The 27,664-nt window shown below is 41.7% G+C and overlaps 2 protein-coding genes across 3 annotated transcripts in view; both read left to right on the top strand.

Annotated features, from left to right (window-relative positions):
• Positions 1 to 33: 33 nt before the first annotated feature.
• On the top strand, positions 34 to 10,004 carry LOC137272648 (uncharacterized). Of its 2 annotated transcripts, none has more exons than XM_067805045.1 (5): positions 34 to 103; positions 1,509 to 1,559; positions 2,040 to 2,220; positions 3,148 to 3,247; positions 7,203 to 10,004. In XM_067805045.1, exons 2-5 carry the CDS (start codon positions 1,536 to 1,538, stop codon positions 9,730 to 9,732), a joined length of 2,835 nt encoding a protein of 944 aa, XP_067661146.1. In that variant the 5' UTR covers positions 34 to 103; positions 1,509 to 1,535; the 3' UTR covers positions 9,733 to 10,004. The 2 variants fall into 2 exon arrangements, with proteins under 2 accessions (XP_067661146.1, XP_067661145.1); XM_067805044.1 differs by having other exon boundaries at positions 34 to 523.
• A 2,531-nt stretch (positions 10,005 to 12,535) lies between these two features.
• LOC137273898 (xylose isomerase-like) overlaps positions 12,536 to 27,664 on the top strand; it is a 15,953-nt gene continuing 824 nt past the window's right edge. The window contains exons 1-14 of the mRNA XM_067806796.1: positions 12,536 to 12,784; positions 20,300 to 20,376; positions 20,807 to 20,879; positions 21,273 to 21,414; positions 21,805 to 21,942; positions 22,517 to 22,626; positions 23,107 to 23,202; positions 23,495 to 23,578; positions 24,053 to 24,108; positions 24,571 to 24,641; positions 25,633 to 25,738; positions 26,500 to 26,602; positions 26,966 to 27,045; positions 27,475 to 27,549. Of these exons, the coding sequence (XP_067662897.1) occupies positions 12,694 to 12,784; positions 20,300 to 20,376; positions 20,807 to 20,879; positions 21,273 to 21,414; positions 21,805 to 21,942; positions 22,517 to 22,626; positions 23,107 to 23,202; positions 23,495 to 23,578; positions 24,053 to 24,108; positions 24,571 to 24,641; positions 25,633 to 25,738; positions 26,500 to 26,602; positions 26,966 to 27,045; positions 27,475 to 27,549 (1,302 nt within the window). The 5' untranslated portion in view covers positions 12,536 to 12,693. The remainder of the gene's footprint in view (positions 12,785 to 20,299; positions 20,377 to 20,806; positions 20,880 to 21,272; positions 21,415 to 21,804; positions 21,943 to 22,516; positions 22,627 to 23,106; positions 23,203 to 23,494; positions 23,579 to 24,052; positions 24,109 to 24,570; positions 24,642 to 25,632; positions 25,739 to 26,499; positions 26,603 to 26,965; positions 27,046 to 27,474; positions 27,550 to 27,664) is intronic.

Here is a 27,664-nt window from a genome sequence, read left to right as displayed (position 1 = left end):
GAAATCGCGCACACATCCTACGTTGCAGCATGGAGTTTGAATACTCCGCGCATCGCTTCAACGAGTCCCCTGCAGTCACCTCTGTCCTTCCCTACAAGACTTGGTAATGTTGAGAGTTTATACAAACTTCCAAGTCTAGATCTAGATAGCCATGCCAAATTCTTCCTTAGAGAACGAAGCGAATTTGTGAACAAGCATTCATGTTGACATGTCACGTGCATGAAGCGTGCCAGCTACAATGAAACCATCAATACACTGCCTGTATGGCAATTGCAAATATACTGATAAGACGGCAGGTAGTGACAATATTACTTTTGTACCATTTCCGAAACCGTTGACTCAAAGAATCCGTAAACGAGTGCGGAAATGGTTGGATGCATGTGGAAGACGCGACGTCAGTGTCAGTTTTGTGGAGAAAAATTTTAACAAGTGCTACCTGTGCGCCACACATTTTGTTGGGGGTGATGGCCCGACCAAGCTTCGCCCAGACCCCATATGTTTTCAAATAGAGGAACCATCAGAGGTAAACATGCATGAAAATGAGTAAATATCAGCATTTTTGTAGAAAGTAGCGACTAGTTATGACTGCGTACCAGTTGTCGCCAACGCCAGGCTGTAATGCTTGCACAGACAGCTTGACTTTTGCATCGTAGTATTTTCCGCAATTACACACCACAAAGGCGATAGGCTACGACACTTAAAAATCAAGCTGTCTGTGCAAACACTACAGACACCTAGGTGTTGGCGATAACTGGTCACAGGTCAAGACATTATTCAACATGCTGTTCAAAGCAGCATTAGGCCCATGATTTTCACATGGATAATCTCGATATATAATATGTATGAAACCATGGCAAAGGATCTGATTTCATTGAGATTGATCTGAAAAGACAATTTACATTATGATTAACAAGAAAATGATGGTATCTTCCAGTGGAAATTATTCTTTATCACTTTGTAGTGAGTGATTTTGATTTTACACCGCACTCAACAATATTCCAGTTATATGATGGCGGTCTGTAATTTTTAGTGTATACAATCAAGTCTGGACCAGGCAATCCAGTGGCCAACAGCATGAGCATCGATATGCATAATTGGGAACTCATGACATGTGTTAGCCATGTCAGTGGGTCTCACCACCTGATACCGTTATTCATCTTTTATGACAAACATGGGTTACTGAGGGCCAATACTTTACCCTGACCATCATGTACATGTTAGGTTGTAAGGGCACTAGGGTGGCCTGGTGAATAATACATTTGCTTGTGACAGCAAAGATCGTTCCGACATTGAATCCTGACATGAGGACAATGTGTGAAGCCCATTTCAGGTGTCTCACGACATATACTGCTGTAGTATTGCTAAAAGTGGTATAGAATCCAATTCAGTCATCAGATTGTATTCCAACTGTCTGTTTATCCAACAATGCCATGAATGAAAGTGAATATTGATCATTGTGATTGATTACCTTTTGGCAACTTATTATCTGATAACTCTCTTCCTTCAAGGACACTGACAGCAGTGAGGAGGCCCACATGTATGAGGACCTATCTGACAGGGTAAAGGTTTGATAAGCCATCATTATGTATTTAGATTTAGAACCTGACACAACCAAGAGTAACTCACTCTTCAAGTTTTAATGGTCAGTGAACCTTTCTGTGACTTTTTAGGTGCAATATTGTCCTGTTATTTGAGAATTGCAGCTTGTGAAAAATGATAAGTTATCTTCAAAATAATTTGTGTTGTTTGCAACCGAAAGGAAAAGTTTGATTTGTCCAATAATCTAAACCATCATGCTTATTGGAATTTACAAGTTTTTAAATTACATCCTCGCAAGGTTTTGCTGCTTTTCTGTTGCCTTTACATTGACATTCTCATGACCATGGATGCTAAAGTTGAAAAGGCCGTGAATAGCTGTAACATTGCTGATGCGGCATTAAGCAATATTCACTCACTCCAAGGTGGAAAAGGTCTCAAACCTTCATCACTTTGGGCATTTCCTCCCACATTAACCAAACTAACACTTTAATCTCTTCCAGAATGCTAAGGTTTGCTGTGTGGCTCACTGTGGATCTGTGTCTAGCCGAGACTGGTTGACCACCTTCTACCCCATCCCCCAGGATGACGACCAGCTGCAGCAGCGGTGGAGAGATGCCCTGAGACTGGGGACAGGTTTCCTGGCTGATAATCTGTATGTGTGCAGCAAACACTTTATATCAGGTGAGGGGACCAAGATACAACAGTCAAACACTTTATATCAGGTGAGGGGACCAAGATACAACCGAAAAGTGAATGAATAAAAGATTAATACGAAAGGACCTTGGTTTTACTTTGAGACAAGTGTAAGTTCGACACTACAGGGTTTGGCTGTAACTGGCTGTGTTGAAGTTGAAGGGACTTTCTTAAATTCGTAAAATTATGCAATGTTTGACACAGCTGGAAAATGGATAAATAAAGGGTTAATACTAAAGGATGCAGGTTTTGCTTTGCGAAAACCATAAGTTTGACACTACTGTGTTTGGCTGTAATTGCTTCAGATGGTGAGACTCAGTCACCTGGTGTATATTGGGGTTTCTTTTACACCGACAAAGCATCATTGCTTTAGTTTCCTACACTAAATGTTTTAGGCAGTATTTACACAACTTGTCATACTGACATTTTTGACAACATTGCATTTACAAATACCTTTAATCAGTGCTTGCAGCACTTTAATTTACCAGCTGGTCATCAGGGTCTGCTGCCACCTGCAGGCTTTAAAATCAGCAGGCCCATTTTGTTAAACCAACGAAACAAAATAGACTGCACTGTTTAATTCTATCAATATAACCAGTGCAAAACTGGAAATATGGAATGACATCAAATTCCTGTTGAAAAAAAATTGACAGATAATTTACTGAAGGCAGAAAGTGCCTGCAAACATTTGAAACTGCTGACTTGATATAAGAAAATTCGATGCTGGGCCTCTGGGCCTGCAGTTATTTCATGTATTTGTGACATACTTGTAATGATCACACCTTGATCTTATCCCCATATGGGTGAAATAATGTCAGTCAATTATTAACACACTTGCTACTCTTTTGTCAAGAATGTTGAGATTTTTTTGCACAATTACATTTATAATTCTTACCTCTTGTAAATGTTTTCCAGGCCTCAAGTCCAACTTCTCTGCACATCCAGACTATGTTCCATCTATTCTTCCATCATCTACAGTTCATGATATAAAGGCACTGAGAAATACTCTTCGAGAGTAAGTCAACATTCCTGTTATATAAAGTATTTTGCCAATGGATATTCCACAGTAGAGTAGATGCATTGTGTTTTGCGTGTGGCACAGGGTGGCACAGGTTGCTTGGTTGTTCAGAGGACTATATGCAAGTGGTCAGATTTGACCCTAAGCTGACACCCAGGGTTAGATATTAAGTAGTTTTATGTCGTCATATGAATGAAATAGTTTGCATCAACATTTCTGAACTTGTTTTACCTGTGAAGGTTTGGGTTAGAATACTGGCCTTTGGTAACCCATGCTTGTCCTAAAGGGCAACTAACAGGTTTGGGTGGTCAGTCTCACTGACTTGGTTTACACGTAATGGGTTCCCGTCTGTGAAGACCGATGCTGATGCTGTTAATCTCTGGATTGTCTGATTCAGACTCAATTATTTACAGACCACCGGCATATAGCTGGAATATTGGTGAGTGTGACTTAAAACTAAACTCACTGATTGAGTAAGAAGTCATTCACAGAATCAATATTACTGTAAAGTTTGAAATTAATTTGATTCAAATGCTTAAAATGTTTGTCATCTCTGCTCTAGTAATTAACTTCACAATATTCATTTTGAAATGACTGTTATCATAGTAGCATATTTTGGAAAGAGCGAACACCAAGTTATAATGGCTACACTGAAACCCTGGGTTTAATTTCACATGGATACAATGTGTGAACCCTATTTCTGATGTACCCCGTCATGATATTACAGGAATATTGCTAAATGTGGCGGAAAACTAAACTCACTCACTTACATGTGAAATGTCACATACATTGTGATGATGTTGAGTTCAAGATCTTTGTTAACAAAGAAGGTTGTTTGAAATAATGTCTTGTAACCACTCAGTCTTGGTTCCTTCACTTTGGATTCCATAGCTGTGATAATGTTATCAGAATTGTTACAATTCTTTACACTGTTACAGTCTTTAGTGATGTTTTCTCATACAAATCAAGGGGAGGACAGTTGTCTCATATGCTACATGTCAATTAACTGATGGGGCGGTGGGGTAGCCTAGTGTTGAAGCATTCACTTGTCTCACTGAAGACCTGGGTTCGATTCCCTGTCAGGGTGGAGTGTGCAAAGCCTATTTCTGGTATCGCCAACCACAGTATTGCTGGAATATTGCTAAAAGCAGAGTAAAACTGAATTCACTCACTCACTGACCTGATAAGTTACAAGTCTCTTATGTCATCCTTGTCGTGTTTCCAGGTTTTTCAGCACTTGCTCATGTCCACGTTTCACCAAGGGGTGATGATATTAGACCTGTATCACTACAGGTTTCACCAAGGGGTGATGATATCAGACCTGTATCAATACAGGTTTCAACAAGGGGTGATGATATCAGATCTGTTTCACCACCGCTTTCACCAAGGGGTGATGATATCAGACCTGTATCACCTCAGGTGTGGTGATGATATCAAACCTGTATCACCACAGGTTTCACCAAGGAGTGATGATATCAAACCTGTATCACCACAGGTTTCACCAAGGAGTGATGATATCAGACCTGTATCACCACAGGTTTCACCAAGAGGTGATATCAGACCTGTGTCACCTCAGGTGTGGTGATCATATCAAACCTTTATCACCACAGGTTTCACCAAGGGGTGATGATATCAGACCTGTATCACCACAGGTTTCACCAAGAGGTGATATCAGACCTGTATCACCACAGGTTTGGTGATGATATCAGATCGGTATCACCACAGGTTTCAGCAAGGAGTGATGATATCAGACATGTATCACCACAGGTTTCAGCAAGGAGTGATGATATCAGACATGTATCACCACAGGTTTCACCAAGGGGTGATGATATCAGACCTGTGTCACCATGGGTATGCTCCTACTTACTATTGATTTACTTACTATTGGAAATAACATTTAACACAATCAGGGGACACGTGAAGGTCCTGGGGTAGAATAGGTCTTCAGCAACCCATGCTTGCCATAAAAGGCGATTATGCTTGTCATAAGAGGCGACTAACGGGATCGGATGGTCAGGCTCACTGACTTGGTTGACACATGTCATCGGTTCCCAATTGCGCAGATCGATGCTCATGTTGTTGGTCACTGGATTGTCTGGTCCAGACTCGATTATTTACAGACCGCCGCCATATAGCTGGAATATTGCTAAGTGCGGCATAAAACTAAACTCACTCACTCACTAACACAACCAGGGCTCGATTTAGTGCCTTGTTACTTGCACTAGTGCAGTCCAGTATAGAATGCAACCCAGTTATTAGTCTAACTTGAAACAGGTGCATGTCAGTTTTGGAGTGGGTAAACTTTTAAATAAAACATCTAAAAAATTCAAAAGCAGATCTCTTTCATTACACATTCCAGTAGAAGCAATGGATCTAGAATTTGTATGATGCAAATCAAGCCCTGACAACAAACTCACATGAACATCAGACCTGCATTTATGGTTTTATTCTATACTAGCGACAAAAAATAAGGGAACTGATGAAAATGACTGTGAATGTGAAATTGCTGTGAATGTCCACTATATCAAATTTTGGCATGAAGTTCATGTGAACCTCGTCACCCAGTGAGTGTACGTAATTCCCTATTGATGGCAGGTGCTGATTTGAACCTATTGTTTAGGTAGAGTTTGATCTGGCACGCCCAGGTATCATTTCAACCCCTCCTGTTTGAGGGTACTTGTCCCACAGGTGTACAATTACACTTTTTGATTTACTTAACATTCAGACAACCTTACACAATGATGTCCCCTTCTGTTAGACTAAGAGCTAGTCTCTGAAATGAACATATTTTACTGAAAAAACGTTCATAGTGAAAAAAAAATAATAAAATGAAATGGAGCCCTGAGACTTTCTTCATTTTCAGAAGCCTGAAGCTAAGGAAATCTAGACTTGCCACATTTTCTAGACTTGTGTGGGCTTTCTTGGACATATATACTTCAGGGTCTGTACGACAGACTACCCTGTCATCCCCCACAATTTTCCATTTTGTTTGTTAATTGAGTTACTGCCTCCAAGGCAGTTGTCAGTATGTGTTCAACTCTGTTGCATTAGTGATTGTGAGTTCTTCAATACGTTTACAGAGGTTAATGTCTGTGTGCATGTTGGTAATGCTTCATGTAGAATTTCATTGCCATTGGATGTACATCTCTAAGATAATGCACCCTTTCACCACAGCGTTTGCTGCATTCAGTTTCTTAGTTCCCCCTTTTTATCCCCCCAGCATGTAAAACCGTTCTATATTTTAGATATGTGTGGCAGGCCCTAAAGTGGTGCCTTTTTGTATTTACAGGTTTTTGTGATTTATTATTTGCTGGGTTTCCATGGAAGTGTTTCAGACTAAACTCAAAATCCATTCAATATTTTTCTGCAAAACTTGGTAGATATACCAATCAGAAGCAGCAATGGTGCCTTTTGCTAGTTACAGGTTTTCGTGATTTCTTAGTTTCTCGGTTTCCATGGAAATGATTCAGACTTTGTCTCAAAAGTGAGAGGTGTGTTTGGTTTCTGGAGCAGAACTCAAAAACATCTTAATATCTGTCAGTGTTACTTGGTAGATATGTGTGGCAGACCCCAAAGTGGTGCCTTTTGCTATTTACAGTTTTTTATGATGTATTTTTTTCTTGATTCCATGAACATGTTGCTGACTTCGTTTCTTAGTCTCAAAATGGAGGGGTGGGCTTCGATCTCAGAGCACAACTCGAAAACCATTTCATATCTTTCAACAGATCTTGGCAGATATATGAGACAGATCTTGAAATAGTGACTTTGCTGGTTACAGATATATGGCATTTACAATTTTCATGAATTCCATTGAAACAATTCAAACTTAGTCTAAAAAAACCAATGATTAACTCTCAGATTATTTGTCCTTTCAAACATGTGGGGGCCGGGGGGATATGTCATCTTCTGATGACTCTTGTTTATGGTATATTTATCAGGTTTTTCTTTCCAGGTTTGAAAATGGCAGTGCTGAGAAAACAATGAAGTCCAACTTCAAATCATTGAAACGACACTGGCTTGAATGTGGTTTCACCAGTGAAGATCTTCAACTTGGCATGGAGAGGGTGAAAGCTCTCAAGCGTGCACGGGAACATGCCGAACACAAAGAACAACAGGTATTAAAAGCTGTCAGATTAAAAAGAAAATTTGGAAATAAGATTAATGTAGGCAGTGGATTGCAAGAAATCAAACAAGAACAAGATTCAGAATTTGTACAGAGGGATGAGGAATTTGTGATCGAGAATGAAAGAGCAGTGGAATCTGAGGAAGACAGTCATGACTTTGATCTTTCGGTCAAACAGGAACCAATGTCAGAAAGCAGTGTTGACATTAAAACAGAGGACAACCAGAATGGGTTAACTTGGTCTGATTCAGGTTCATTATGTCTTCAAGAAGAGGAGGATATGGAGTCCTCATGTTCCAAAGGACAAAGCTTCTGCTCTGAAGAAAAAGTCGAACAGGGTTCTTTTCCTGAAAATGACACTTGTCCTTTCACTGTGGTGAGGACAGATGGGAAGGTCATGATGTCAGAGAAGGGAATCAAGACAGAGCCTGAAGACAATGAGTATGAGAAGGCAGTGGCACCAGCAGTCAACAAAAACAGCCAAGACTTCTGTGATGAGATGTGTGTTAATTCAGGTGGTCCTGAGGAAAGACATCAAAATCTTGGAACTATTTTTCCTTCAGCTGACTTTGAATGTCCTAAAAGTGACAAAGAGAATAACACAAACTGGATACATAAGAATGGTTGTGATTTTAAAGCTTTGAGTGTTAGTTTGGATCAGAGACAAAGATGTTCTAATTCAGAAGTTGGCAAGATGTCACATATTTCCAATGGTCATACTGCTGATATGTTGAATAGAACTCAGAGTGTGGGAGAACAAGAAGGTCTAGGCCCTGAAGTAAATACATTGGCACAAGCACAAGAGGACAACTCCTCAGCGGCAGGACATGCTTCTGTTTGTGGCCCTCAAGCCAGTTTCAGATGTGGAACACCAATGGGCACAGAGGCAAACCCTGACCCTCTTGTAGATGAGACATTCACCTTATCAGATTCATCATCAGCACCTCCAGAGTTCGAGGATCCAAATTCCAAAATGTGTCAGACAGAAAAAGGTATATCAAAAGAATATACTTTTGAAAAAGCACTGAAACAAATGAAAATCCAGTTAACTCCGTCAGAGATGAAAAGCCTGCTCAAGGAGGAATTGGGCGCACGTGGAATATGTCCATCATTTCAGAGAAAGGGGAGAGTCATTGTAAATGCTGGTGTTCAGTCAAGTACAGATAAACTGGTTCTTCATGACCTCAATATGCATTGTGTACGATTAAACAGAGAACTCATGCAACACAGAAAGAAACTAAAAAGCCTCACCTACGATTTCTTGGACAAAGGATCGAAGGTGACTAAGGGGAATGTGTTGCACCACACAGGTTGTTACACGTTTGCCTCCCTTGTAGAGCTGTATCAGTATGTTTCGGTATGTTTGGAAACACCTCCTCTCGATGACATCTCAGACTCCCAGGAATTCATTTTGACTCTTATGAAACTAAGACTTGGTCTCCACAATTATGACCTGGCTTTTCGATTTCAAATCGATCCCACCAGCGTGCCACGAATTTTGAACAAATGGATATCCATCTTCTTCAATACTCTTTCCCCACTTATCATGTGGCCTGAATCAGAACCTGAAAGAACAGAATATAGAAACCAAAGATGGAGACTGTTGAAGCTGAGGTATTTCCTTCTTATGGCTTATGATGGTATTGACAGCATGAAGGAGGACTGGCTCATACAGCAAAATGTGGATGAAATTATCAAGATCTGTGATGTTCTCAACAGTTTTATCGTTCTGGAAAAAACAATGTCTAGATACGTTCCAATTCTGCCAGAAACATCACCTTTTTTCATTGAACGGACAAAACCAATTGCTGTTGTGGTAAATCATAGTACAATAGAAAAAAAACAAGAAACACAACCTTCTGAGACAAATGAAGAAAATGTTAACAAGACTGAACAAAAGTATACAGAAAGTCAAGATAAACATATAGACGAAGAAAACAAATCAAAAACAGATGATATTGAAGAGCATGTTGATTGTATTCAGACACAAAACAGAAATATCTCTAAATTCACCAAAGACATTCCACAGAGTGTTGGAGATGATGTTGACAAGGATCTTGAACTGCAGACCATTTGCCAGGAAATCCTTCAACAAGACTCCACTGAGAGCAGTAAATATGCATGTCAGAAGGAAGTTGATATTTTAAGAGACGTCCAACTTGAAGGTCTTGGGAAGGAGAGCAGATGTAAGATAATGACATCAGTGAGGGTGATAACCAAAGGTAGGGGGATCATGATAGGGCCTCCCATGGAGGAAGTGGAGGTTGGGACAACACCATCACAGGAGAGGGCAACCTTGCTTGACCTGAAGAAGGTCTTCAGCATTATTGCAGATGATGAGAGTGAATGTATGGACTGAGAAATGAGACTTACTGACATGACTTGTACCTCTGGTTGTTTTACAATGATTGTTTGTCACTGCTTGATGTTGAGTCATGTGGCATTAAAGAGCTTTGTCCATTAACTTCTTTGAGTGGCATCTTGGAAGCTGGGAAGTACAAAATAGGCAACTTGTATGGATAACGTCTTTATTTAAAAGAGTGCCACATTTCGATATGGATTTTTGCAATGTCAAGCAGGATCAGTCTTGAAACATCACTTTCTCATAATAAAGAAGTTGTTTTCCATAAAGTTTGTCCATTTTCTAGCATTGTCCATTGTCAGCTATGATGCTCTGATCCTGAGTCTGAGTTCCCCTTTCTTCCAGTTCCAGGTAATAATCCTGAGTGAGACTTCACTTCACTGGTTTGTCTGGTCAAGTCTCGATTATACACTCACTCCAGTAAATGATAGGGTCAGTGTCCTCTGGAGCGCCCTAGGATTCAAGGTCGAATCCGGCTATCTGTCCAACACATATGCGCCTCGCAAGCAGTGGTAAACCTTCCAACTTCAGCATTATGGTTGACCAGCTCTTCAGCCCAGTAACTTTTGCTTGGTGCTAAATCATGTAATAACATCTCTTGGGGTTTATTACATAAGAGAGGTATCACGTGATCACATCCGGAAGTCGCCAGAGGAAAAGAGCAATGGCAATAGCTACTCAATTTAAGTAAAGATGTGTTACTGCTGTGTGGGAAATTATCAGCCAAACAACCCACGAACAACAAACGTAATATACTCTCAGCTCACCTTCCTTCTATTCACGATGTATTCAAAGACGCGTCTCAGCGTTGATTTTACGACACCGACACCTTTCAGCCTTGTAGAGCACGTTTAATGTATACAAGCACGTCACAAAATGTATTAGAAGCATTTTAACATACTTTATCATTTACTGTTTAAAATGGTTTTGTTGAATGGACTTGGAACCTTATGTAGGGTATATACCATTTCTTGTTGGATGTGGGCGGTGGGGTAGCCTAGTGGTTACTCGTCACGCCGAAGACCCGGGTTCGATTCCCCACATGGGTACAATGAGCGAGGCCCATTTTCTGGTGTCCCCTCACCGTGATATCGCTGGAATATTGCTAAAAGCGGCGTGAAACCAAACTCACTCACTCACTCTTGTTGGATGTATTGTTTCTCTTGGTTAAAGACGAGGATTTGAACAGCAAAACACAGAGAATTTGTTTATACTTGCTTGACGCTTAACGCCTCAGACAATTATATTCCAGGTCATTTTAAACGATTTTTTTCCAAACGCCGTTCTGAACGATATGACACCTGACTGATGTCGATGACGTGGCCTGAACCAAATGATACAGTGATTGACATGAGCATCGATCAACGCGGTCGGGGTACATATGACGCGCTGTCAGTCACCGAGCCTGGCCTTATAATCCATTTTGTTGGTTCTAACGACAACTATGGTGCATTTGACCACTTTCTAACTGCCATCGTGTATTCATATAAGGAGCGGTGGTGTAGTCTAGTGGTTAAAGAGTTCGCTCGTCACACCGAAGACCGGGTTCGATTCCCCACGTAGGCACTAAATCATAAGCCCATTTCTGGTGTTCCTCGCTGTGATATTGATAGAATATTGCTAGAAGTTGCGTAAAACTAAACATGCACTCACTCAAAGTGAAACGTCCATTATCAGGAAATCTCGAAATCAGTACTTTACCTGTTCTATAGGTATGTACAGTACCGGCTGTTTCAGTGGAGTCATTAGGGTGTGTTGGAGAACGAATCACTGTTAGTCATATCGACACCGGGTCAACATTCACGAGTGGCCAGTGGTCTGAACACACACAGAAGCAAGATACACCCTGCCCATTGTCCCACTCCGCTCTGTGACTTTGTATAAATGTATCTCCTAGCCATATAGTCATGATAGTATACCGCGATTACTATATTCAAGCACGCATGAATTGTTTGCAATCTTGAAGATAGCCATCGCCTTATGCTGCATGTCTGGAAGACTATCACTCACGTGCGTTTCAGTGGCATTTTCTTCGCACAACGTCAGTAGATATCGATGTAATATTTACCACCCATCAAACAAGTGAGGAAACAGCATATAGCCCTAGCTGTTGCACGCTCTTACAACCAATGTTAGACACCGCCGCCATATAGCTGGAATATTGCTGAGTGCTGCGTGAAACTAAACTCACTCACTCACTACAACCCATGTTTGAAACTATAGATAGGTGGCTGCTTTTCCTTCACTGAATGTAATATACTGAACAGCAAAAGAAACGCATGTTTCGGGAAAAATGAAATCTCATAAAAATATGTAAAAATAAAAGTTCATGTGTATGTCTTTTATTAAAAACTTCACAAGAAGCCAGAGTTGCGTTTATTTTATTGTTTTGTATATTTGTATCCATGTATGGTTGGGGTGGTGGGGTTGCGGGTGTTTTCCCTGGTCACACCGAAAACCCGGGTTCGATTCCACAGGGGTACAATGTGTGAAGCCCATTTCAGATGTCTCTCGCCGTGATATTCCTTGAAATTACGTAAAACCATACTCACTCCCTATATGTATGGTTGAATTCTGGTAATTTGCTAAAATGGCGCGGGATTGTGCTCGGCCACTTTAGTAGTCCAACCATTATATGTGTATGCAGAGACCATTATGGTCACTGGTTAAAGATTATAGTATTCCATTAAATAACATATCAACCTAAGCAGTTTACCAATGAATATATAACATGTCTCTCGGTCAGATAACATCGTATCTACAACATGATGCGGATGCGTAGCGAATATAGGTAATTCAGTCAAGCACTTTCTCAGCGCGTGTGACGGTCCCCAGTTATCGTGTTGAGAAGTGTGTATCTTGAAAACGTCCTTGACATTTGTATCAGCCTTCTGACAACGCTCATTCAGCCCCAGCTCCAGGAGAAGTAACATTCGCCTCTCACTGCCTCCGTCCAGGATGTCGTCGTTTGCTCCTACATCATCAGACTCTGGTTCTGCAGGTGCACAGTATGAAAAGTATGATGCACCTGATGCTGAATTTTTCCCAGGTACGTTAAACTAGCGTTTGTAGATTTGACTCAGCATTTGTCGACAGCATGACCAAATTTCAGAATCAGTCTTATACTATCAGAATTAATCTTATACTATCAGAATTAAAGTGCACTGACATGAGAATGGAAGTATACCTGTGAAGGCCCTCTCCACATGAGCACGCTTTAGCTGAGAAGAATGGGGACAGCGGAGGAGTCAAGCGTTGTTTTGTTATAATGCGGCCTGAGTAACTCGATATACGGTGGGCGGCGACGAAACAGCCTGCAGATGTGAACGAACTTATCTGGCAGGGGAAACAAAAGGAGTCTGATTTAGGATACATGATCTGAAATGACAACATATCACTTCTCCTGATAAGGTCTATATGATGCCAGTTTACTGGGTGAGATTCAGCCTTTCATGCACTAATGCGAATATATATATAATTTTGACAGTAACAAACTAACCCTTCTACATAGAAAAGGAGCCCAAGGGACACTAGAGATATAGAGGAACCTGAACTCTAAGAAATCTAGACTTGCTTCATTTAAGGCTTTATCCTCGCAGAGGGGGCTTGGTTATAGGGAAAATAATGTGATTCATGGACTGTGAGACATACTAAGCCTTTAACAGCGATTTCGTTATCTGAATGTTCCCACTGACCGATAGTAAGCAATGCTTGTCACGGGAGGCTGAGAAGATGTGCCTAAGATGATGTCACGGTGTATTTTGGGTTAACCGCAAGACAATCTATGCATTAAGACCTCCAGCACATACAATGACACTGAAGATATAATTTTGATCCCAGTTTGACCGCCTGTCATCGTACTTCGTGGTTCGAGGCTGTCAACCAAAGGTTTGTCTGGTCCAGATTCGATCATTTGATAACACAAAGTTGAAACCGTACCCGCCACCTATTGAGACCGAAGGCTATGGATTGTACATGAGCGGTCAGCTTTTCAACTCAAACATACCAGGTGACACGTTGGGAATATAATTATACAGAACTATTTTCGGTGGAATATGTTTTTTTGTGTCAGTGTAGTTTCAACTATATTTACGTGAATTCGTTCGCGGCAAATGATAACGTGACAAGTAGATGAGGTCAGTTGATACCACGATGATGTCATACGATTTGTACATTACCCGCGAACTTTATAATGCTCTACCCGAGTCTAATTAAATGAATAATACAGAGACTAAGTTTACGTAGACTGGGGTCTACCCCATCGTAGCGTAATTTAAAACACCAGCTGGAGTTCATGCGTAATGAAGGTCAATATACCATTATGAAATGGGACAAACGCTGAGATGTCTGGCGAACGAAAGCGAGTCACAAGACATATATAGCTACCCACATCCTGGATATAGACGGGAGCGAATTTAGGTTTACATGACTTGCCATTTAAAACCTTTCAAAGCACAATATGATCGAACCACTGGAATTCCCGCTAAACGCTGTGTCAATCAAAGTAAGTAATACGATATTTCATTATCAAGTGAATACATTTTTCAAATCCATGTGATCCAATGTTACGTTAAACTGAAAAAGTACAACTTCAAGCGCGTTAAAGTTTACATTAATATATTAAACGTTTTATGAAAGAATCTATCTTCAGAAATGTTTACAAAGACAAGGGACCGACAAGATAAGGACCGGGACGTAATTGAAAAAGTTCCCCCGAAAAGTGGGTTGGTGGAGTAGCTGAGTGGTTAAAGCTCTCACTCTTCACGCCGCAGGCTTGGGTTCGATTCCCCGCATGGTAACATTGTGTAAATCCCATTTCCAATGTCTCCCTCCGTGAAATGGCTGGATATTGCTTAAAGAAGAGAAAAATCCAACTCATTCACTCCTTCGTTATATCTGTCCCACGCGGACGCCATTTCACCCCAAGCCGTCGCTGTAGTTGTCAGTTACAGTACATGCGGTGAACCTCTCTCTAAGTACTCCATTCCATGGCTTGCAGTTGTGTGCCTACGATCCAGGAATACACACAGGCGAGAGAGTGCACCAGTTGGGCATGTTGAGTCTTGATGACATCAACCCTGTCCCCATATCGACGTCGTCAAGGGAGAGAGTGCCGATATGGAACTTGAGCAAGACCACCCAAGAGATAACGCTAACAATTAACTACACCTTTATAGTGGCACGCCACACTGAAAATGATCGCGACAGGACACTACCTCGCATTACAAAGTCCTGCTGTAGTGGGGTGTTGGGATGGCATTGCGGGATCGCTCCGGGTTCGATTCTTCACATGGGTACAATATGTGACGCCCATTTCTGGTGTGAGATAGTGAGATACTGGTGTATAAAAGATAGAAATGTTGGTTTGATAATGCACGCACGTTGCCATGTTAGCTGAATCAATAACTGAACATGCAACCCAAAGTCCCGTTTCAACATCCCTTACCTCACCTCTAAGCATCTTGTACTGGGCCCTTGGTCTCGAAACGTCCGTAGCCCTAAGATTTCTTAAAGGTCACATGCAACGTAAAACACAACTTTGCAGATTCTGGTACCTTTCGGTATGCATTTACCGAAACAAATCATAAAAAATGCCAATTCAACCTATAAAGTTGAAAAAAACGCGATGAAAAAAAGCCCGCGAAATCGGAGTTCAAACGTTTCACTAAATTCCCCCCAGCGCTGGGGGGAAAACTGGTTTCAGTACCTGTGCTGCGCTGCGCCCGTGACGCATGCGCAGTGAATAGGTTCGCGGAGCTTGAAACAGTATGCATGCCTAGCGTCTGAGGTTGTGAGCAGTAGTCTAATCTTGGTGGTGTACACAAACGAGTAAATAATCTACTCGTTACGTAAACAAGCTTGTGGTAAGCAGTGTCTGTCACAGAGAAAGCTCAGTGTCTGGTTTATTCACACCTATGTGTCTGCCTGCCTGTCTGCTAAAGACAACATGCAATACACAGCTTCAATCATTGAACACGTGCAATTTGAACTTAACACCTATCAGACTATACGACATAAAGAAAACAAGTTGATTTATGACTCGTGCACCCGAGTCCCGTGTCTGCCACATTACGTAATTAGGCACGTATGATACACATGACATGTTTTTATGTCAGTGGGTTGCAAACATACTACATTCATTTTTTTCGGATGACTGGATCTGACGAAAACTGGTGCAAACTCTTGTCAGTTTCAAGTCCTGCTTTGTACTTGGACGAATGCCAGATTACAGTCACGCAGTAGTTTACCATCTCTACTGACATGATTTTTGATTGGATCGAGCGCAAATTCAGAGAACATGTATTTTCAAAACCCAGCATCTCTATATACATTCTTCATGGATAACGACTTCTTTTAGTGTATGTGATTTTGTGTGACAACAGTATATGAATCCATACTGAAACGATACATCAAGTACACATAAAGAAGTTGTTTCCATACAGAATCTTACTTTCCTGTGACTGGCTATACTTCTAAAATGCCCATCAAACAGATATCTTTCTGTACACACAATGAACCCTCAGCATATCAGCAAATGAAACAGCCAATCGGAAGCCGTCGTTACACTTGAGTGCATATCCACCCGCTATGACTGGGTTCGGTCTCCCGAGGGCTTCGTTTCGGGGGAAGTAAGCCCAAGTACAAAATATCGCACTTTTGAATCGCGATTGTACGCTTATAATTTTGTTTATTTGTTTTTTTTAAAGCAGCAATGTATATTATATGTCATGAATAAGTGATACATGTGTTTTAATTGTGTTTGATTTTTTGGTTGCATGTGACCTTTAACTTAATTCTAGCCAATGTGTTAAGAAGGACTTTAAAAGTTCGTAGGTCTACAAACGTTTCGAGAATACGAGTTCTAATTATCACTAAGACTAATTCAGTGTAAAAACCTTATTTTGCTTTCGTGTCCATGGCGACTTCTGTACATAGCCACCATCCCGAGTTACTCCGACCGTTACTCCCGAGTCATTTCTCAAACCGTCTCTTCATCTTGCACAGACCGGCTGAATAGAAGTCCCCTGATTTCATAGAAAACCAACCCTCTATCTCTTGAATGACCCCATTCGTGTCATCCACGAAGTGTGTTCATCATTGGATCATTCAAATAGACATTCGTCCATGATTTCAAGACTCTGAAGATACCCTCTTCATCCTGCTCCAGAAGCTCCGATGCTTGTCGTGACATGTTCCGTGGAGTCTCCCTTTGAAGACTAGTCAGTAGGCGAGGGTACCCAGCATGCTGACACTTTGGACATGTACAGTTAGTTATGAATAATGTTCCTTAACTCAAGTCGGTCTCATGCATAACCATTTGTAATGTAGACGGCGATCTTCTTGAACCAGTGTCTCGACTTTGTTCACGGTGTCCATGTCGTCAGTCAGAGAGGCGTCCACTTCTTGTCTCATCTTTGAAGGACATGTGACCAGTTTGGAAATTCCTTTTCCATCTCTCAAAAGTGTCATGGGATGGGCTATCATCTCCGTAAACAGATTTCATCTCATCGTGAATTTGTCGTGCAGTGCAGCCCTTTAAGTGCACGAAAGTTAATTACACTGCATGCCTCAGTCTTCTCCATACTTGGGGGTACTGGCGTGTAGAATCAAACAGCACAAGACTGGATATAGTGGAGTAAATAGTTTTGGGTCCATTAAGAATCATTGATGTTACAGTCAAAATGTTATCCTGATTGCACAGTAACTTGTTGTTCATAATGATGTGGTTAAGCATAACGAAACGTTACATATGCTAGTCAATGATTCTTTGAGCTTTATTCCCCTACAACCTTCCCGGGTCAAATATGTGTAAACCCCTATGAAATTTGGATCTAATTTATGGGATCGGGTGGTCGTTGACTTGGTTGACACATATCATCGGTTCCCAACTGCGCAGATCAATGCTCATGCTGTTGATCACTGGGTTGTCTGGTCCAGACTCGATTATTTACAGACTGCCGCCATATAGCTTGAATATTGCTGAGTGCGGCGTAAAACTAAACTCACTCATACACTCTAACCACTAACCAATTTAAGTAACATTCGGCAAAGGTGAAGTGCGTGTAAATGAGGTCTCACACATCGTATATACCAAGAGGGGAAGCGAACGCGGTCTTTCTGTAACCGAGCTCCTTCACCACTTGGCTAACCAACCCACTTTGTATACACGTGTCCGTATATCGCTGATTGAGGGAGAGATGTTCGATTTGTTTCACTATATACGTACATTTCCACAAGTACCTCTAAAACACAGTGACCATTATTTGTGTACTGCGTCAGTTAGCGAAAAGTCGCGGATATTCCTGGTCAGAAAACGTACATCCCATGTTGATGGCAACTGAATATTAGATTTCTGGCCATCAATAATCCGACGTTCATCAACCACTTTTCTGGTCCAGACACGAATATTTGCATGCAGTCATCGTATTACTGGAATACTGTTATCCCAACAACCGCCAATGTAAACTACAGGGCGATATAATGTGGACGCTATGTGTACGAGATGGAAATAGTGACGTCATTTGCTCCAATAAAGCCACTGTACAGTATACAACTTTTTTAGAATTGTGTTACATAATGAATAATCGATGATGGGATGTATCTGATATATCTGTAAGTTGAACTACATCTACCAATACCAATTGTTTGACAAATTAGGACCTATTCTGTTCATGAATCATTACGTAATGCTATATTCGGAAAAGAGAAAATTGAAAATATAATGAAGCTGTTCTGTTCAGCCCAGTGTCTCAGTGTAGTCTTATCACGACTCGGACTACACAACAAACACTCATTAACCTGGAATCTGTCCCTGATGACGCGGGTTCCCAGAGGAAGGCCCTTGACATTGAGATATCTCACGATAATGGACCTGTGACCGATGTTATTCTTGTGAGTGTGCTGTCACTCAGGATATCTGATCTGTCTTTACACTGATTACAGGCTAGAGTCTATCGAAGGACGAAAGGGTGACCCAGATAAGGCCGCACACGAAACAAAACGTGTTCGAATCTCATGATGGTTACATGTACTTCACCTAACACATTAGTGAAGCAAATACATCCAGGAAGGCCCACACAAGTGTAGAAAGTGTGGCAAGTCTAGATTTTCATAACTTCAGAAAATGAAGAAAGTCTCAGGGCTCCATTTCATTACATTATTTTGTATGAACTACAAAACTATTACTATGAACTTTTTTTCAGTAAAATATGTTCATTTCAGAGACTAGTTGTTAGTCAGTCTACAAACACACATATATAATCCCATCTCCTTTGAACATATTTTGTTAGCGCAAAGCGGTTGTTCTACAGCCATGAATGTGAGTTGTCCTGGGTTACAGTGTTCTGTGATTGTCTACATAGATGTACCATGCCCAAACAGGGCAACACTTGTGTCCTTAAAAAGAGGAAGGGGAGAACCTGTAGCTATCGCAGCTGTTTTGGGGACTGACGAGAAGTCATCTATAGCGCCCCAACGGTAACCGCCACGGGATGATGATGATGATAATGATGATGATGATGAGAAGTATGAAAAACGCACCAGGCAATAAACCCATCCTTTTAGAAATGTTCTGTAGCAAGAAGACCAATGCAGTCATTGATCAAAGATTCGTCTTTAGCTTTCGCGATGTTGTCCTCGACTTGATTATGGGTGTGAGTTTCAACCACATTGACTTTCTGCCTACACCGCAGGCTACTGCAACAACTATAGAGGAACTGTGTAGGTTTGATAGAGATTGAAATAGTGTCCATTGAATTTGGTTTTCTGCTGGTACCATTATCAAAAACATTATCAAATGTGGCTGGAGGCCTCAACCTCTAAGCTCAAAGAAGTGCATCTGTAAATCTTCTCAACGTCTATACACATATGGGAACGGCACTGGGAACTGTAAGGGAGCGTTCAGAATCACAGGGATCTCTGTTTGACAAAATGAGTTCACAGGACTGATCAAAACAGTAACTTTTTTCAATAACTGGAAAATTAATCATATCTTTTACTACCAAACATAAATCTTGTTTGCTAGATTTCTTGAAAGTATTAGAAACTGCCCTTTGGACTCGTAATCACGCAAGCGAAGATTTTTTTTATAACAGCCGGCGACCATTCATGGTGGAGTTCAGCATTCTATAATTTTGGGAGGCCGTCTTTGATTTGGAGGAAATAGGCCAAGGAAAAAATCGGACACTCCTCAAAAATAGTTTTATCATGATGTTCCTAGCCATTAGCAAGGTGTTCCGCTATAATCCAGCGGGGAAAGGTCAGATAGTGTTACAACTGGAAGTCTTTGATTTTCGGTGGCCATCTTGGGCCAACAAAATCGGGTACACCACCCAAAATATGTTTTATTATCATGTTTCCCAGCACCTTGCAAAGTGCAAAAGCCACAGCACATTACCGCCCACAATGACCTTGAGCTGAAATCATGCCAAACAGACCGTTTATTGAGACAGCCCCACAGGTATAGATACTTCTTATCACGAGTCTCTTTCCACAGTTTTAAGAAGTCTCAATCATAGTCGTATTTGTATGCACACAATTTTAAAAATTCACATTCTTCCTGAAGGCATTGGGAAGATAGAGTTCAAGCCTGATGGTGGTCCAGCTGACACCCTGGTGTATAAACAGTATAACCCGTCTGAGGTAGGTATATTCTCACAGCTACATCTCATAATGGCGTTTAGACTCTCGGCCATGGTGATGCATCCATCTGAATTTGAATCCTTGCAGGGACACGAGCTATGCATTAACACCATAAACACTGCCCCGGTATCCTGAAAAGTGATATATCGCTCGGGTAGGATATAGCCAAATTGCAGTTCAATATAACACCATCGGTTACCACGACGTCACAATCAAACAACGTTACGAGACGCTGTCAATATTTAACTAGTAGGCTGTAGGTTTTAATGTCAGGACGGTGCTTGCCGTTTACGAACTGAAAAAGCTGAACGACTAAATTTGCATGATAATAGAATGTATTTTTACATCAATTGTATAACAACACTGATTGTTGAAAGTATAAAAATTCGTCACTGTGGTGAAAGCTTCAAATGACGTGTTGTTTCTGCAGACGGTGCAGGGGAGGACGATGGAGGAATGGCTGAGGTTCTCGGTGTGTTTCTGGCACACATTCAGAGGGACAGGTAATGAACTGTTTCAGTCTCTGCTTACTGACGTTCAAAAGAAAGTACACACCTGGTGCTTCGAGATATCCCAGGCACAACACTGTTAAGGATATCTGTGGTGCTTTGGCAACACGTACATATTGTTTGTGACTTGTAAGGTATATTTACGTTGTCCTTTTGGAACAATATTCCAGTAACCTTCCATAAAGAGCACGTCACTTTATTGTTAGCTCGACAGTATGGAAGAATACTAAAGGAACAACTAGAAATATGGATTACATATCCCAGCTTGATTAAGAAAATTAACCCCGATGCTTAGCAAACGGTTAAAGCGGCGAAAACCGCGGCAAGAACTGTCATGGAGTGATACCTTTAAGCTGCGTAAAACCCTGATTAACCGTTGACGTCAAGGTGCTGATCCCTTTGGTTTCCCGACCTTAAACCGACCTTGGGATGACGGCAGTAACACCATCGCCAACGCTAAAAGGAGGTTAAGAGCAGGATTTGAGTTCTTCTCGAAACTTGGCGTCAAATACTGGACTTTCCATGACAGGTAAACACAATCATACTCTGTAGCTAATATTTCTTAAATTGAGATTTATGGAAGCCAGATTGATATCGAGCTTAAAAAGCCGCAGCGGGTGATATGTAGTTTGTTGCATGGTTACAGACAGACTATCCAACTGAATACAACAGTTTCAATCCCAACATGAACACCATGAGACACCCATTTCTGTTGTCGCATAGCTTGAAATGGGTTGCACCTTTTCCATTTTCGTCTCAAACATACTCCTTTCTGTGCCGCAAAAGATCACACCATGCCCATAGTAACTCTCCTTGTTTTTCCGCCCACACAAGTGCCCGATTGAACTTTAATACTGTAAAGATGTGCGCAAATCACACTCCCTACATCCTGACTAGATCATACACTGCCCACTTCCAGGGACATCGCCCCAGAAGGAAACACTCTGGAGGAGTCCAACAAGTACCTGGACGAGATCGTGGACCTGGCCGAGGAGCTTCAGAAGAAGACTGGCGTTAAACTGTTGTGGGCAACCTGCAACCTGTTTGCCCATCCCAGGTACTTGTCATGACAACCTTCAACTTGGTCGCCTATGCTAGATAATTGTCATGGCAACCTGCAACCTGTTTGCCCATCCCAGATAATTGTCATGGCAACCTGCAACTTGTTCGCCCATCCCAGATACTAGTAATTGTCATTGCAACCTGCAAGGTGTTCGTCCATGAAAGGTTGTTGTCATGGCAACTTGCTCGCCATCCCAGGTAACTGCCGTGGCAACCTGCATCTTGTTTGTCCACCCCAGGTAATATTGGGTGTGCTCCGTAGCCAGAGCCGATGTAGATTCACCAAGTGGATGAAGTCAGTTCAATCGTGTCCCTAAATACTCTATAACACTGCCTCTGACAAGATGTGTATTGTTTCAACTACGCCGGTGGGTAGGCACGCACGGTTATATGCTGTCGTTACATACGTGTATATAGCTAAGGACTTTACCCCATGGAAGAAAAATCAATATTAGTGGCCATTGAAGTCGGTTGTTACATGGTACATCAAAGATGACAACTTGCTGACCCCCTTCATCTTAGAACATCCATCTACCATACGTGTTACTATCGCATCTGTCTGTCACCAGGTACATGAACGGCGCTAGTACCAACCCAGACGCCCACGTGTTCGCGTACGCGGCAGCTCAAGTGAAGAAAGGCTTGGAGGTCGCAAAGAGACTCGGGGCAGAGAACTTCGGTAAGCATTCACGTACTTTTTCAAATGTTAGGTTCAGCAAGAAGGCTGGCATTGGATTGTCGCTCTCGCATCTCGCCCTCGCTGAACATTGTTGACGAGCAGTTCCCAATCCACGTGTTGGATTCAGCAAGGAAGCGGGTATGTCATGTTTCTGTTAAGTTCAGCAGTTTCACGATCTGTGTTCAGTAAGTCAGCAGGTATTTGATTGTCGCCTTCGTAAAAAACTATGCACTAGAGCGTTTTTGACAAACAGGTGAAGGGTTTAGCTAGTAAACTGGAAGTAAGTCGTTACCTTCTGATATGATGAATTGTAAGTCTTTTCAGCATTTCAGATAACGTTTAATTGTGTCAGCATGGTTAACTTTTATACGCTTGGTTTTCTGGGGATTAATATACGTGCAATGTAAGGCTGTAATTAATGTCTTGGGTTGCACAAAGTACGAGGTTGGTCAGTATGTGAACGGTTTGCTTCTGTGTCAGTGTTTTGGGGAGGACGAGAGGGCTACCACAGCATCCTCAACACCAATGTCAAGGCCGAGGTCACCCACATGGCGAAATTCTTCAGAATGGCTTCAGGTACGGTATATTTTCATAGTCAGTTTGAATAAAGGCCGAGACATGTAGCAGCAGTTGGGCTCCTGGGTTACAAATGATTCCCAAGAGTCCCAACCCGAGGCTGATATACTGAATGGCTTTGCGCCGTGATATCAATGACTGGTTTCCCTGGTCCAGACTCGATCACATACGGGCCGCCGTGATACGGCTGACACAACATCTCCATTTGTGAAATAATGACTCATATGGCACTCATAGAATCTACAGGCACAGACACAGGCACACAGGCACTCATGTGAACTGTATGCTGCAGATTACAAGAAGAAGATCGGCTTCACGGGGACCTTCCTGATTGAACCCAAGCCAAAAGAACCCACCAAACACCAGTATGATTATGGTACTGTTTCCATGGAAACGTGTTTATAAATAAGTATTTGCTTGTTAAGAAAAGGCCAATGATTTGTGAAGGTATTTATATGCGAAATGTTTCACCAGAAATGTTGCAAATTGTATTATTGTGACAAATGTGATTTATTTACATTATCCAGTGTAAATCTTAATCATATGGCGTGATAGTACAAATACGCATTTGAATTCAGTGACATTTCTAGAATACAAATACATGTTCTACCAAAAATGAATTATCCTTCAAAATTGACTTCCACAGCTGATGTTTAGGAGTCAGGTCTCTCCTGTGGTACAGCAACAAAACTGCATCACACTGCTTCGTCAATACAGTTTTTATGAAGTGTTTATATCACTCAATGAGAACAGTTTGAGAACTCCATACCAAGTCTCTGAGTTATGAACTGTTAAAGACATTTCTTATACAATGGCACTCTTGCTGTATGTTCGGCACGTATCTTTGTAGATGCCATGACAGTCATTGGCTTCCTGAAGAGCTTTGACCTGGACAAGGAGTTCAAGGTGGGTTGCCAAAGATAACTACAATACTAGTTGACCACTCATCAGACATTATTTTATGTTACATGAACATACCACTAGAAACCTGTATAAGACTATTCATTTCCTTACACTCAGAGTCATACAGTCCTAATATAAATTACATGGCCAGACCTGACGATATATTTTTTTGTTTTCTTTAAGTTTGTTAAAATTAGTTTCAGAATTCCACAAATTAGTTTCAGAATTCCACTATATGTGTTCAAAGTTAGCAAAGTGCGTGGTACATTAAGTTAAGAAACATAGACGTGACTCATCGTCATCTTTTATCAAAAACACGTCACTGATTTTCGTCACTAACACAGCCAAATATAATTTTCGTCACTATTTCCTGTAAACATCATGTGGAATCTGCTTTGGTGCATGAACAGGACTGATATTCTCTGGGGTTTTGAATTCATCAACAGCTATCCGTGTCTGTTTCAGCTGAACATCGAACCCAACCATACAACTCTGGCCGGCCACTCCTACGAACACGACTGTGTCGTCGCCTCGGCGTACGTACCTTCTGTCTCCTGACTGGGCGAGCACCTGCTTGTATTCGGGAGGATTTCATGTCGGGCCCGTTGGTTCAACTTTATATGGGTCCTTGCGACAAGCAGTGAATTTACCTATAGTTTTGTTTTTGTTTTGTTGTTTTCTGTTTTTGTTTTTTGTATATTCGGATCTGTCACAGGATGCGGCTCTTAGAAAAGTAGATCTCGAACCAGTGAAAGCATTATAAATTATAGTTGACCCAACCAGGAGGAAACCTAATCCCTGATTTACATCTAGTGTATCTAATGCTATCGATCGTAGTCAGCTGCGACTGTTATTTTCGACGATCACACCTCTCCTATTGCCTCGTTTCGGCGTGTGTCCTCGACAGAGCTCAACCATCATCATGGTGATATTTGCATTGTTCATGACACTGGGACGAACTAACAACCAAGCAAAACTACCTCATGAAATTATCGGTCTCGAAACCAAACAGTAATGAAGTCATACTCGTTGCGATCAACCTGGTAAATGGCCCAACGGGTTCATCGTTGAAGCAAGTTCTCTGGTCGTCTTTCTCTACTGCACTATGGGTTGAATACTTTTTGTTATTGTTATTTCTGAACTTCACACAAACGTATGAAAACTATTGGTCATAGTTTCTCCTGAACCAAAATTGCGTCCTTGGAGCCATCTCTCTAGCACTATCACGATATGTTCGCCTCAGCGCCCACCCGTGAAGGTCCGGGTTAGAACTGATCTCCAGTAACCCATGCTTGTCGTAAGAGTTGACTAACGTGATCGGGTGGTCAGGTTCGCTGACTGGGTTGACACATGTCAGCGTATCCCACTTGCGTAGATCATGTTAATGATGTTGGTTCCTGGTCCGTCCGGCGCAGATTCGATTATTTACAGACCGTCGGCATTTAGTTTTAATACTGAGTGCAGCGTAAAACTAACTCACTCACTCACTCACTTCCAAATGTGCATTGTATTCGTCTTTTATGATAGGATGGGTATGCTTGGCTCCATCGACTCCAACACAGGCTCCCCCGATCTGGGCTGGGACACAGACCAGTTCCCTATGGACTACAAGAATACTTCTCTAGTGATGAAGGTAACCTGAACGACCAGCACTACCCGTGTCCGATCATGCGGAAGGTGGATTCCCAGTACCACGTCGCAGTGAATCTCACCGTTGTCACTTCGTGGAGATACTCCTTGTCGTCAGAATTACTGTCAGACACCTACCTGTTAATGCAAATTCTGTCAGTGGCAGTTGTTCCCGGTGGAGCAGGGTCACGATCCACAATGCATTCGTAACGTTACGACCCGTCGTAACTAAACAGTCTGCCGTAGACGTACGAATGCTATAGTGCTATGAATGCTTTATGGATCGGGACGCTGCAGGATCTGCTAACCAAACTCGCGATACCCTAGTGTCAACACTGATTTTTGGTGACTAATTACAAAATGGAATCTGTTTCGGTAAAGCATCAAGACTGGTTGTTCTCAACCTGTGACCTCTTTCCTGTAGATACACACCCTTTAAGATCCGGGTTAGAATTAGTAGTAAAACTAAACCTTTGGCAATCAACTGTTGCATCAGGTTGGTTATAGACCTTTAACATCTGGTAATGTCAAGGGCATTAGTCATCCGCCTTTCACGTTTGTATAAGACACAAACACGTTGTATCATATTCCAGGGTGAAAATACAACATCTTGCTCAATAGGCTTTTACATAAATCTGAGCTAGGTATAAGCCATTTGCATCAGCCTGGAATATGAACCTCCGGCTTAAACGACAAGCTCAAACATCGGCTTTATTAACCAAGATGCCATCTGTACAATACTGAACAAGTTCCTGTTCTGCTCAGGTGGTGTTGGACCAGGGAGGCATCCAGCCAGGTGGACTCAACTTTGACTGCAAGGTCCGCCGTGAATCTACAGAACTGCGCGACATGTTCATTGCTCACATAGGTAGGACAACCAGGACCTGGCTGGTTGTGTCTTTAATTAAAACCTTTGCTCCTATACATGTAGTGATTGCACGACTGCATTAATCTTGGTTTATGGGCCGTAGGGTAGCCTAGTGGTCCAAATATCGCTCTTCAAAAGTCTGTCCGAGTTCGATTTCAGTGGACACCCCGAGTTATTGCCCAACACCTGGTGTCAATGAAGACTGAGATGACATGTGAATTCCCACTTGTTATTACTAACTTTATCATAGTACTTGTATCTGCATTAGAATATAGTCATCAAAGTTCCCGAAAGAGTTCTTCATGTACAACTGCTGACACTGGACAAACCAAGCACTGACAGCAATGATTTATCCTCTTCCAGGGGCAATGGACGCCTTTGCCCGGGGCCTGAAGATTGCTGCCCGAGTGGCCAGTGATGGTACCATCCCAAAAGCTGTTCAGGTGAGGCCAACATTACATGACTGTCCTCACGGTTTGGAACATATGCACCTGGGAATCTACGTTTAAGTTTACGACCACAATATCATAATAGATCTTTTTACGCCAGCACTATACATTTGCCAAACAAATACATCTTGTTTCACGGAGTGAATTTGGTATGTCTTCTACGACTGAGTGAGTTAATATTTAACGTCACTGGAAATATTTCGAACGAATGCCATTTAAGAACCCGAGTCGGTAAATTCCTAGGAAGGCCAACTGAGACTCACACCACATTTTTGTGGTCTTGACACAGAAACCAAGCATTTCACAAAATATGCTTTTCCATGCCTATAGGATTTGGCTAAAATGTTATTTAAGCTCTTTCTGAAATTTTCACTCTGTACAAACAGAATACATTATATTCGAAACATCCTTTCTCGGTTTCAGGACAGATACAGTAGCTATAGTACTGGAATCGGTGCCAGGATTGAAAGTGGAGAAGCAAACTTTGAGGAACTGGAGGTACATATTTTAACATCCTCATGAAACATTTCTGCTAAATTTTGCAGCAGGTATTATGATATGTTATCTATCTGCTTGTCTATATGTGCGTGCATGTGTTCAGAAGGGTTTGAGC

This window comes from Haliotis asinina, chromosome 2 (genome assembly GCF_037392515.1).
Source record: "Haliotis asinina isolate JCU_RB_2024 chromosome 2, JCU_Hal_asi_v2, whole genome shotgun sequence".
Classification (NCBI taxonomy): Eukaryota; Metazoa; Mollusca; class Gastropoda; order Lepetellida; family Haliotidae; genus Haliotis; species Haliotis asinina.
This window is presented reverse-complemented; position numbering and strand designations above follow the sequence as displayed.